The 12,245-nt window shown below is 38.6% G+C and overlaps 1 protein-coding gene across 11 annotated transcripts in view; it reads right to left on the minus strand.

Annotated features, from left to right (window-relative positions):
• The window catches only part of LOC127581968 (formin-binding protein 1), a 165,156-nt gene extending 153,280 nt beyond the window's left edge, over positions 1 to 11,876 (minus strand). For 3 of the 11 annotated variants that reach the window (XM_052036782.1, XM_052036780.1, XM_052036778.1), the window contains exon 1: positions 4,804 to 4,930. In XM_052036782.1, coding sequence (XP_051892742.1) covers positions 4,804 to 4,830 — 27 coding nt within the window. In that variant the 5' untranslated portion in view covers positions 4,831 to 4,930. Of the gene's footprint in view, positions 1 to 4,803; positions 4,932 to 11,644 lie in introns of those variants that run through there. The other 8 variants (XM_052036785.1, XM_052036784.1, XM_052036781.1 and 5 more) reach the window with 6 other exon arrangements.
• Between the last annotated feature and the right edge of the window lie 369 nt (positions 11,877 to 12,245).

Raw genomic sequence — 12,245 nt, forward strand, 5'->3', positions numbered from 1 at the left:
CTAACAATATTATCTTTAAGTCTGCAACTATCTTTGTCACCATTTTTGCACTGCCAAGTTTAGTCTAATCTGAAGATATTATAATTGCTATAAAATTTGAAAATTTACCAAAATAAACACAAGGTCTGGAGTCTCAGATCAAATCTACCCCATACTGTTGTAACAAAGAATAATATGCGGTCTGCTCCAGGTGACCAACTCAAAATAAATTTGGACAGTCTAATCAGCTTTTTGAACAGACACTGGCCTGCAGCAGAAAGCAATTAATTGGCACAACCATCAAAATCTCAGACACAATGGTTACTGCGGAAATTGGAGCTATCACAACAGTGCCCTCTCACAGCTGAAGAATTGACATACAAAAAAAATGGAACAAACAGCAAAAAAAAAGTCATTTTAAGCAACTTTGTTACTTCATATGCAATAATAGCAGGTGCTTCCCTTGTGTGGAACAGTTTCTATAAGCTATCAAATCTGTGCATGAATCATCCACAGAGACCAGGCATTGTGCAAAATTCACACTTTTGTAAGTTAACATGTAAATTTCCATTTCCCCAATGTACAAATGGTTAAAAAAAAGGTTACACGAAAACTATATCACTGTGTAGATCCACCATTTTGATTTGGTAAAGGAATTGCCCCAGAGGGGGTGGGGAGGCAATAGTGGGGACCACTGAGATTTCAAGTAGTCATTGGCCAGTGGAATTTTAAGAGCCATGGTATGTGGAACAAAGTGAACCCCTTAAAAGAAGGAAAAGGTGAAAGGATACGTGTAAAAAAACAACGCCCAACTTGATGATTGGGATGCTGCCATCATCATTTGATCACATTTGCCTCTCCAATTCTTTGGCACAGGTTAACATAATACGGAATTCTGAACAATTTTCAGGCTGTTACTCCTTCTCTAAGCAGGGTTTTTGTATGAAAACCACAAAATCACAGATGGATACTATTCAGCCTATTGGGCACGCAGCACCTATGAAAGAAATATCAGATTTGTCCCATTCACCTGTGCTCTCTCACATTTTGAATCTGCAAATACTTCCTCTAAGTATTTATTCAATTCTCTCTCAAGAGAAACTAATGAAACTGCATCCACTGCCCTTTCAGGCAATGCATGCCAGATAACGTACTTGGCAAACTAAAGGACTGCAAAAAACTGGAAAGAATGATCTTAAAACTATTTCCTCTGATTGTTGGCCCTTCTGCCATTAGGAAATGCTCCTCCTTACTTATTAACAAAACACCTGATAATTTTAGCACTTCTACTGAATCTTCACTTGACTTACTGTGCTCAAAGGAAAACAATCCTGCCTTTTCCTTTCTCTCAATCCAAGTCCTTAATCTCTGGTACTATTTGGGTAAATCTTCTGGACACATTCTAAGGTTTTCATATTATTCATAAAGTCTGGTAACTAGAATTGGACAAAACAGTTTAACTAAATTATATTATAATCTGAGATTGGTAATTGATAATTTGTTTATTATTGTCACATGTACCGAGACACAGTGAAAAATTGTTTTGCATGCCATTCATACGGATCATTTCAAAACATAATTACATTGAGGTAGTAGAAAAGGGAAGGGCAATAACAGAATGCAGAATATATTGTTACAGTCATAGAGAAAGTGCTGTGTAGGTAGGCAAAAAGGTGCAAGGGCCGTGACAAGGTAGATTGTGAGGACAAGAGGTCCGTTCAAAAGTCTTATAACAGTGGGAGAGAAGCTGTCCTTCAGTCTGGTGGTGCGTGTTTACAAGCTTTTGTATCTTCTGCCTGATGGAAGCAGGAAGAAGAGAGAATATCCAGAGTGGAAAAAATCTTTGATTTGTTGGCTGCTTTCCTGAGGCAGCAGGAAGTGTAAACAGAGTCTATGGAGGGAAGGCTGGTTTTCATGATGGACTGAGCTGTGTCCACAACTCTCTGCAATTTCCTACAGTCATGGGCAGAGCAGATGCCTTTCCAAGCTGTAATGCATCCGGATAGGATGCTTTCTATGGTGCATCTATAAGAATTGCTGTGGGTCAATGGGAACTTGACCCACACCGATTTCCTTAGCCTTCTGAGGAAGTAGAGGCATTAGTGTGCTTTCTTGGCCATAGCATCTACGTGGCTGGACCAGGACAGGTTACTGGTGTTTACGCCTAGGAACTTGGAGCTCGCAACCACCTCCACCTCAGCACCATTATACATACAGGGTTGTGTGCTCTGCTAATCAAAAAGTTTAGCATAATTTTCTTGTTCAAACCAGCAAGTTTTTTTGGTATCTATACCTTGATGTAAATGGGTTAGATGCCACAATTACCCTTTTAAGAACAAATTACACTTGTCTGTTCCCAAAACTTCTGGTGACTCTACAACCCTGTTTTACAATCAGGATAAATTTAAATGTGTAGTTGCTTATCTTCAACACTGTCACAAAGAGGGTTGTAAACTAATTCAGTTTGCACGAAACTTAGTGAAAAAAAATTTAGTAACCACAGTCAATAATATCCAAATTATTCCCACTGATCTTACATTACCAAAGTCTAATGAAAACAATAATTTGCTACCCCAAAGTTCTCAATGAATTGCAATACATCATAATTTAGTATTCTCAGAAAATCGAACTGCACTCACCTATCCATCAGAACTCATTAACTAAGGTCTTATTAACAGATTTCTCACCAATTGTAATTATTTTAATGGTTAAAAGATACAATCATCTAATAGTTTACAGAGAGGCATCTTAGGATGCTCTCGGCTTTAGGACATTCAATGTGCAATCTGTGACAACTGAGCAAACTCAAATTCAAATGGTATCCACAAACTTGCTTCATGAAAAACTGGAGATCAGAAATAATAATATAGAGAAAATTACCCAGAAAAAATAAAAATGTGGAACTTGCTACCACAAGGTAAGATGGGTGTTGAATACCACTTAAGGATAATCTAAATTAGCACAAAGTAGAAAAGAATAGAAGAGCATGTGAAATGGGCACATGGGGGCTTCAGTGGACCATAAATCCACAAACTGAGCTGAAAAAGCCTGTTTCTATTCAGTACTAAAGGGGTTAAAATCATTATCACAGCATATCACCAATACCAATTTCCTGTCAGGTTATGTCTAAAAAAGGCAGTAATAAGATGATCCTTCTACTTTCTTAGAATTCAGGCAACTTCAAGATAATTCCTCCGCCTATGTGGTTCCAAATACAGTTTGGCAAGCTTGTCTGCAAGGTCATTCTTGCACTCAGACTCCAAGAACTCCTATTCTTTTTTTACGTATGTCTACTAAAAAGATGAAAATTAATTCTTCCACCAGCTCAACTGGTAAAAGTGTATGGAATAGAGTTAACAAGATGCAGAAAATTTCAAGTGTGATTGTAGAATGAAAGTATAATGTTAAGCACAATTAAAATAATATTTTCACATGCAAAAGTCTGGTAAATCTTTCTGACCTATGTGGGTATTAAAACTTGATTGCATTTGCCAAAACACTTAAACAAGGTTGGTACACATTAGATGTGGGCATGGTAATGGTTTTGTGCAGGTCAAATAACCCAGAAACAAGTAATAATAATTGAGAGAACATGAGTTCAAATGCCAGTTTGAAAATAAATCTCAAAAAGCTGATTTTATTCTTGGCATTCATTCTCCAGAATGTTCTTCAATGAAAAAATACAAAATAAAAAATATCCAAGGTGTGCAATGTATACAGATAATTCAAGGAAAAACAGTGCACAAAATAATTGTCTTTAAAATAAAAATTTATGCTACATTAAGCAACAATGTGCAATCACAGCAAGTTAGCACTCAATTGCCTTTTCTTATAAACCTGTAGATAATTAGTTAACAGAGTATCACTAGTCATTTCACAGTTTACAAAAGTAAGGCAAGCACTCGCTGCAATTTACAAGATAAATTTCAGATAACTTTCCTTTATTGCCAGCCTTTGATTGTGGTTAAAAGTCAACATTATTATCATTGCTCAATGCACTCCTGTTTAATTTGAAAAAGGCATCCTTGCCATTTCTGCTTGATAAGTGCTGAAGTAAATTTTAGCTGTGGCCACCAAGTTAATTGACTAATGCTCGCACTCAAATCTTATCATTACATCTTCACATTGATTTAAAGATACAAATTCTATTGTACGTCAGGTAACTATTAAATTAAGTGGTTTTATAGAGTGACAGTATACATTTAATACTTTGAAAATGAGTAAGTAACTGATTTAAATTCACCAACAAAATGAGATTTTCCCTAAACGAAAAGTAAAATTATTATTGGACAAACTTAAAAGCACATTTTACAATAATGATGCACAAAAAGGTCAACAAAATGAAACCACGAGTACAATTTTCACCACAGTTTACCATCAAGTCTGACACACAGAAACAGTCTTTTTCAGTTAGTGTAAACTCAGTAACTCCCTCCCCCACCTGTGTCCACTTCACATGCTCTTCTATTCCTTTCTTCTGCATGCTAATTTAAATTATCCTTAAGGGGTATTCTGCTCAACCTCTCCTTGTGGCAGCAAGTTCCTCATTTTTACTTTTTTTGGGGTGAAGCAATTTCTCTTTATTAAGTTAGAGATCTCCATTTGAAACAAAATCTCTATTTCTACCCAGAGAGCTTAATCTAATTACCTTTCTCTGTCCAAACATCCTAGCCTGTCCTAAATGATAGTCATGGCATGAACAACAGTCCATCATTTCTTTAAATCTTCATGCACCTCCTCCAATGCCTTATTATAAATAACTGCTATGCAGCATTTCAAATTCAGTTTAACCAAAGTTCTATGCACAAATTTAACTCAACATACCTGCTTTTTGATTCTTTCCCTGCACATCTCAATTCCAGTGCTTGTTTCTCCATTTTTAATTGCACCATTAATCTGTATTGCTGCTCTGTATTCCCAGATTATTTTGTTCCTTTACCCAATTTATACTTGTGTTATTCAAGCAGTGACTCCATTCTTAAAATTAAAGCAAGCAAAAACTGCACACACTCTAAATATGTAATTGAAACAGAATATGCTGGAAATACACAGCATGTCAGGTAGCTTCTACGGAGAAAAAAAACATTTCTGGTTAATGACCTTCCATCAGAAATGGGAAAGTTTTGAAAACAGGCACGTTTTGAATTGCTGAGAGGTCGAGGGGTGGGAAGAACAAAGGAAATGTCTGTAATAGGATGGAGGCCAAGAGAAAATGGATGACACAAGATTATGAAGGCTGCAATTGCCCCACCCCTTTCCCTTCTCTGCAAGTTTTCTAATTTTTTCCTTTTCTGACAAAAGGTCATTGACCCAAAATGTGAAGCGCAGAACAGAATTAACAAAGCAGAATATTTCCAGTATTTTCTGTTTTTTATTCCTTATTCCTGTGTTCAGAGATCTCTATGCTGGGGAATGGAACTTTTCCCCACTTAAAAGAAAAGTAGCAAGCTTATCTTTTTCATTTCTCACACAATCTATTCGAAGATATGCCAACTTAATCCAAACAATGTGCCATTTCTGTAATGCACAAGAAAATGCCCAAAGCCATTTGAAACATGTTCCAGTAAAACTTGTACAATGTCAGAAAAAGTCATGCTATTTTGCCAAGCTGGATGAAAACCCAAGTATCAGAGGGAAAAAATGTTAACCAGTTATCTATCTAGTCTCTATAATTTAGAATTGTAAAGTATTCCATATTCTAAAATTAAAACAAATCATCAGCCGTTATCAGTATTTTAAATGATCAATTGCTTTGAAAATAGATCAAAAGTAATAGACTGAGCTTCAAAGTTGTAACTTGCTCAAAATGTTTGAATGATATAACGGGTTGTTCTGATCTTCACAGACAAACTTATTTTCTTTCAGACTGATGTTTCAGAATCTACTGATGGTATTGTTAAGCTTTAGATATGTTTGATTCATTACAAGAGGAGTGCATACATCTGGGATATTTTTTCCATAACATTCCTAAAGAAAGTGTTTTGAGCAATGCAATAAACTAAGCTGGAGTTAGGTTTAAATTAATTGCATTTTTTGTTAAGGTCAAATAATATAATTTCAGGGGTGTGTGCTTATGTAGCATGTGCATACAAAATCAAGATTTGCTCTGATTTGCTCCTATTTGAACCAATTAACTGCAAGTTGAAATCACAGATTCAAAATCATTTGCAAAAGGTTCATAAAGAGATGAGAGATATTTTCACTCATTAGGAGCTGCAACCTCCTGCCTCAAAAAAATGGAAGTGATATTACAAATCATTTTAAAACAAGAACAAGGTGGTAACTAGAGGATGAGAAACTTACAGGGTTATGAACAAAATGCAGTGATATGATCTTAATCATAATTCCTCTTTCAAGGTGCAATGACAGACAGAATTGGACAAAAGGCTTCCCCTTGTGCTGTCAATTTCTGTGACTGCATGTGTAGTGGGGATGCCAAATACAGGATATGTATTTTAGCCAACTTCCTGTTGCATTACTCACTAAAATATACTCAGATTATGAGGTAAAAAAAAAATCTACATCTTCTACCAAAGAAAAAACTTTTTTTAAGCTATTCTAAAAAGTACCAAGTCCAGTTGTAAATCTTGAGGTTAGGTGCCGTTGATAGGTCAATGGATGCAGGTAAATTTCTGGCTCATTTTAGATGGCTACGAAAAAAAAGTCCCCTTGATCTTTTTTTAAGTTGCAGCTGATTCGTGCTAGACTGAAGGTTTGAGGGCAATCTTCTGCAATATTGCTCACAATGTTTGAGAAGAAAACCCAAGAGGTATTCTTGAAGTATGGGGAACACCAAAACAATTATTTGCAAAGCACCCACCATGCCCATTTAATTTTTGCAATTCTCTGATTCTGTCTTTATCCAATGTCCTCCTATGTCTTTAAAATGTTGAAGTTTATATTGCAGACACTGGATTTTAGATATTAGTCAGTAGTTCAACTTCTGGTAAGACCAGCAATTAAGTCAAAATTCAATGAGGTGAGAAACAAGTCAGCAGAATCCCATAACTTAAGCTAATTTCATTGAACTATTTTGTCTTTTAACAAAGCATATGTAAAGGATTTTTATTTTTTAAGTGTCTCCGTGTACACAAAATGCATTTTGAACATTGTTAAGCAGTTTTTAAATGAGAATGAGTATTTGGTTTCAGCTTACTTAACATTAGAAACTCCTTTAGATACAGAATATTTTCTTCAAATATTAATTGAAATCACAAAATAGAACACCCAGAGAAATTGTAGTATAAGTGTAGTCTATTTATGAGAACATATTGCCAACTTTGCTGACTTGGGTTTGTAAAAGATTACCTAAAATGACAAAGGTAATACAATATCTCATATTATATGACCTGCAGTCCACACTAGCTCGAGAAAAAATCCAAGTTGAGACACACAGAACTATAATTTTAAGGCAGTTTGCTTGGTCACAATTTAAAAATTCACATTCACTAATCAATTATTTTACTGAGTTCTTGATGACATCAATGCAGATTTTAATTGAAGGATCATAACAAAAAAAGTCTGCATTCTCTGACAAATTGTCAAGGTGCTTCTATTGTCTATTCTATAAATGATAAAGGCATGACCATATGAAATTGAAAACCGCCTTGAGCACAAGGTATCACATAGGAAGAAAAATGAACATGGCCATCAAATGCAAGTAATCGACAATATTAGAATGCAATCCTATTCCAGGACATAGTTACAACATAACAGCAGCAACAGCTATCATGGTGAAAGCCAGTGATTATTACCATATAACAAAGCATACAAATAACTATTATCACTATAGCACATGATATAAAGGGCCATTGAATCAGAGATTTGTTCCAAAGTTGTTTATCAACTTGCAAATGTCGTTACTATTACAATTCATTCTAGTCATAATAACAATAAGAAAATGGTCTGAATGACATCATAATAAAGTAACCAAAAGAACCCATTTAAACATCTATCCAAAGCTATTACAGCGTATACCGGTAATAAAGAGGTGGTAATTTGGGGCCAATCCTCAATTGTAAGATAAAACTTTACCCTACTTCACAGAATGTAATTGCAATTATTAGCTAGAATATTGCCTGCAAGTACCTGATTGGATTAGCGAAGGATATAAATTCTCAAATAATCACTTTAAATTAACTAGAACATCACTATCAGAAAAACAGTTAATACACCAAATCTACACCAAATCTAACGTTACACAGAATTACAATGCCATATTTGCAACTTCTCCACTAACGTACAAAACCCAATTTTCTTACAAATTACCAATCACCATTTCAATCCAACCAGCCACGACTCGTTCAAAAAACTGAAACCAAATTACTCTCATACTATAAACTTCAGATCATTGAGTACAAAGTTTGTATTAACTGACACTCATTTCCTATGTTCACAATACAGTAACGACTTCCTTTAACAAAGTGTTTTTCAGCCATCTGCTCTGCACTTTTCTGAGATAACTATTTATAACTCAAGCAAATCTAATAGAGGTTTCTATAAAAACTTTCTTGAAGAAGCTAATGCATTATGTTTAGTACAGCCAATCATTGCCACTTGCATCCCTTTTCTTTGGCTGTCCCTCAGAGTCAGGGATGGCTTGCCTACACAATAGTTCCATGGGTTCTAAAGGTTGCTGAAGAGACCACTGTATGATCAGCAGACACAGATGGGGCAGATGGTGCTTTATGTAATGTGAGTGAATCATTTGGGATGTTGTGTGTCACTTCTGCTGTTGGATATGTTCTCAGTATCCTCCTATCATAGAAACTTTAAGTGTCCCTTCTCCATTTTTAGTAGTCTTAGGCCAGGGGTTCCTATTAATCAATGAGGATTGGAAACATTTTTTAAAAAGAGAGTCCAAGAACATCTTGAGGTGTTTTCTTCTGCTCTCCTTGAAATCTCTTCCCACGACAGAGCTCAGAGTAAAGCACCTGTTTCAGGATTCTAGTATCAAGCAATTGGTCAGTATCAAGATATTGAGTTTGTTAGCCAGGGAAAGGACATTAACAATGGTTCACAAAAGGATTTGCAGGATTTTTGAGATTGCATTTGTAGCACTTCTCCAGTGATTTGAGGTGCCTATCATCTGTCGCCCATGTCTCTGAACCAGACAGGAGGCAGGGAATCACAGCTACACAATAAACCACGAATTTGGCACCAACTTTGAGGTCTTGACCACTCTTTCCCTTAGTGGATCAAAGGCTGACCTAACGTACAGAAGATAGGGGTAAATCCTGTCATCAATGCCTATCTTTGCTTAGAAGAGCACCCAGGGATATAGAAAGTGATTCAAGACTTCCTGGTCATATTGTGAACATAAATCATTGGGAGGCAGTTATGTGTGGCAGGGCAGCTTGGCAGCTGTGGGCCTCTAGTTCGCAATGTGTACATCAACAACAGTCTGCATATTGTAAACCAATTACTGAAGCAGGGATAGAGACAAAGGATGAATAGTTTGCTCTTCATTCTGTAAATTAAATCCACTCCAGTGGAAAACTCATTGGAGTTGAGTATTGCAGTGATGAAGATTGAGAAAAGATTTGGCATGATGACCCAGCATTGTCTGATCCAATTTTGTACTAAAATTGGGTCTGGGCTGGTCCTATTGGTTCAAATCATGTAGCAGATGTGGAAAAATGATAACACATTTCTGAAGGCAGCCTAATTTGAGGAGGATTCTTCATAATCTTGAGCAAGAAACGAGCTGCTGGAGGAACTCAGCGGGTCAGGCAGCATCAGTAGAGGGAAATGGACAGTTGACATTTTGGGTTGAGACCCTTCATCTGGACTGAAAGAGTAGAGGGGAGATATCCATTAAAGAGGTAAGGGAGAAGGGTTGTTTGGCAGTTGGAGTTAGGTGGGGGAGGGAAGGGTAGAGATAGTGACAGAGGCTGGGAAGTGATAAATGGAGTCAAAGGGCTATAGGTCATGAAGTGTGATAAGAAAGGAAAGTGAAGAGTGGAACCAAATAAGGGAGGAGTGGTGGGCAGATGGGTACAGGGGGGGAATGGGGAATAGAGGTCCCAGTGAGAGGAGTGTGTGGGTGATCGGGCTGGGTGGGTTTGGAAAGAAGAGGGTGTGAGAGGACCTGGGAAGATCAGAATGGGAGAGAAAAGGACAGAGGAGGAGCATGTTATCAGAAATTAGAGAATTCAATGTTCATGACATTGGGTTGTAGACTGCCCAGGTGGAATACAAGGTGCTGTTCTTCTAATCTCACATCGTTAATTTTTCCGTGAAATCAAAGACCACCAAGTTCTGTGATTGATGCTTTCTTAGATTTGTTATGCTTGGGGATCATGTCCAGTTTACCTCTCGATGGACGGGATCCACACTGCAATTCTTGGGAGAACCTCTTCAGCCATTGGGAGGAGACAGCTTTATAATAACTTTCCCCAAAGCAGAGAGTAGGGAGACCTCTTTGTAATTATCACAATTAGACTCAAGTGAAGATGGTCATGATTATAATGTCTCTGAGAGCCCATGGCATGCTGTCCTCCTCCCAGATAAGGAAGATGACATCATGAACTTGTTTAAAGCACTTCACAACGTATTAGTACTTCAGTTGGGATTTCAACTGGTTCTTAAGGCTTTACTGCTTTTTGCTATCAGTTCTGCCATTTCAATCTCTTGCCAAGCTACGTACTGTCAGGGTTATAGCAGAGAGTGCACTGTGGGATGAAGTCAAGGACAATCACATCAAACATCTCCTCAAACAAAGTTCTTCTTCCAGCAGGCTCTGACTACCTTTGTCCTCGATAGGTTCTCCTGCATTCTTAGCAGGGTAGATCCATTGGTGTTTGGGCCATAAATAGTCTTGAGAAAACTGAAGAATCCACACATGTCACTGTCACTAGCTAGTCGTTCGATCTCCTGCACTTTTCCCATCCACAATTTTTACTGCAGTTTTTTTTTTGATGGACCTTGGCCTTCAGATGCCTATGTGGAGTATCTCTTTCTCCCGCCCCCCTGCCTCTGGCCCCATTCCCCGGTCATAAGGATTTCCAAGACGTGAGCAGCAGCATTTCTCCTTCGCGTTACCCACTTCATCTTGGGGGAGGGGGAGGGTAAGTGATAACTTGCAACCTATTAAAATACCTTTGTCTGCCCTACGCCAAGGACTTGCTTCTTGCTCAATCGGCCATTCCGCCTTGTACAACACTGAAAATTTAATTTTAAATATGCGTGCTGTCTTGCAAATTAAACCAGAAACACCGGGATCTCCAATTCAATAGCAAAACAATTCAAGTAATTAGTTTCTTCTTTGCTCAAAGAACTCGGCCCATTTTCCATCGGATTCTGATTTTTTAAAAAAACGCTGTTTGAACACTAAAAACGTAATTAAACAACCTCCAGTCCTCCCCGCGCTTCGGGTAACATTGACATCCACCCCCAACCTCTTCCAGTCACAGAATTTCATTACGTGAAATTAAAGATAGATGAACATGTAACACCAAAATGTAGCAATTGTAAACCAAGCCGTGGTAAGTGCTGCGGCTACATATTTAAAGTGGAAGTAATATTTAACCGATCTGCAAATAAATGCAACAGTCTCCTTCAAACCATCCCCTTTTGTTGTTTTTTTGAGGAGAAACTGGTATATTTCGTGCGTTTGATAAAGGTCCACGTTTATTTCCCCCTGTGTTCCTCCTCTGTTACTCACCCACAGTTCCGTTCCCCAGCTCATGGTCGGCGGGTTAGTCCAGAATTAAAAATGTTTAAAAAAATAACTGAAGCGAAAACCACAAAGTCGCCACCGCCGGCAAATGACAGAAAGAGTGGCCTGGATAATCCGCTCGGCAAGAGGAGGCTTTGTCTGGATTCGGCTCACGGTTTATTTCCCCTTCATGGTTCTCCGCTCCTCAGCCCACAGAGCTGTTTGACAATATGGCCAACGGTTGACAGCGGGCGGGCGGGGGCGCGCCGGCGGGGACGAGCGGCGGCGCCGGGAGCGCGCGGCGAGCAGGTGGGAGGGGAGGGGAGGGGAGGGGAGGGGAGGGGAGGGGCGTTGATACGTGTGACCATGGGGAGTGTGCGTGAGCGGGATGGGGATGGGAATGAGGGGAAGTTGGGAGAGGAAGAATGGAAGAACTGGGGGGGAAGGGTGAGGTGGGGTGGGTGAGATGGGAGGGTGAGATGGGGGGGTGAGGGGGGTGAGGGTGAGATGGGGGGGTGAGGGGGGTGAGGGTGAGATGGAGGATGAGGGGGGTGAGGGTGAGATGGGGGTGAGGGTAAGATGCGTGGTGAGGGGTGTGAGGGTGAGA

This window comes from Pristis pectinata, chromosome 23, assembly GCF_009764475.1.
Source record: "Pristis pectinata isolate sPriPec2 chromosome 23, sPriPec2.1.pri, whole genome shotgun sequence".
NCBI classification, from domain to species: Eukaryota; Metazoa; Chordata; class Chondrichthyes; order Rhinopristiformes; family Pristidae; genus Pristis; species Pristis pectinata.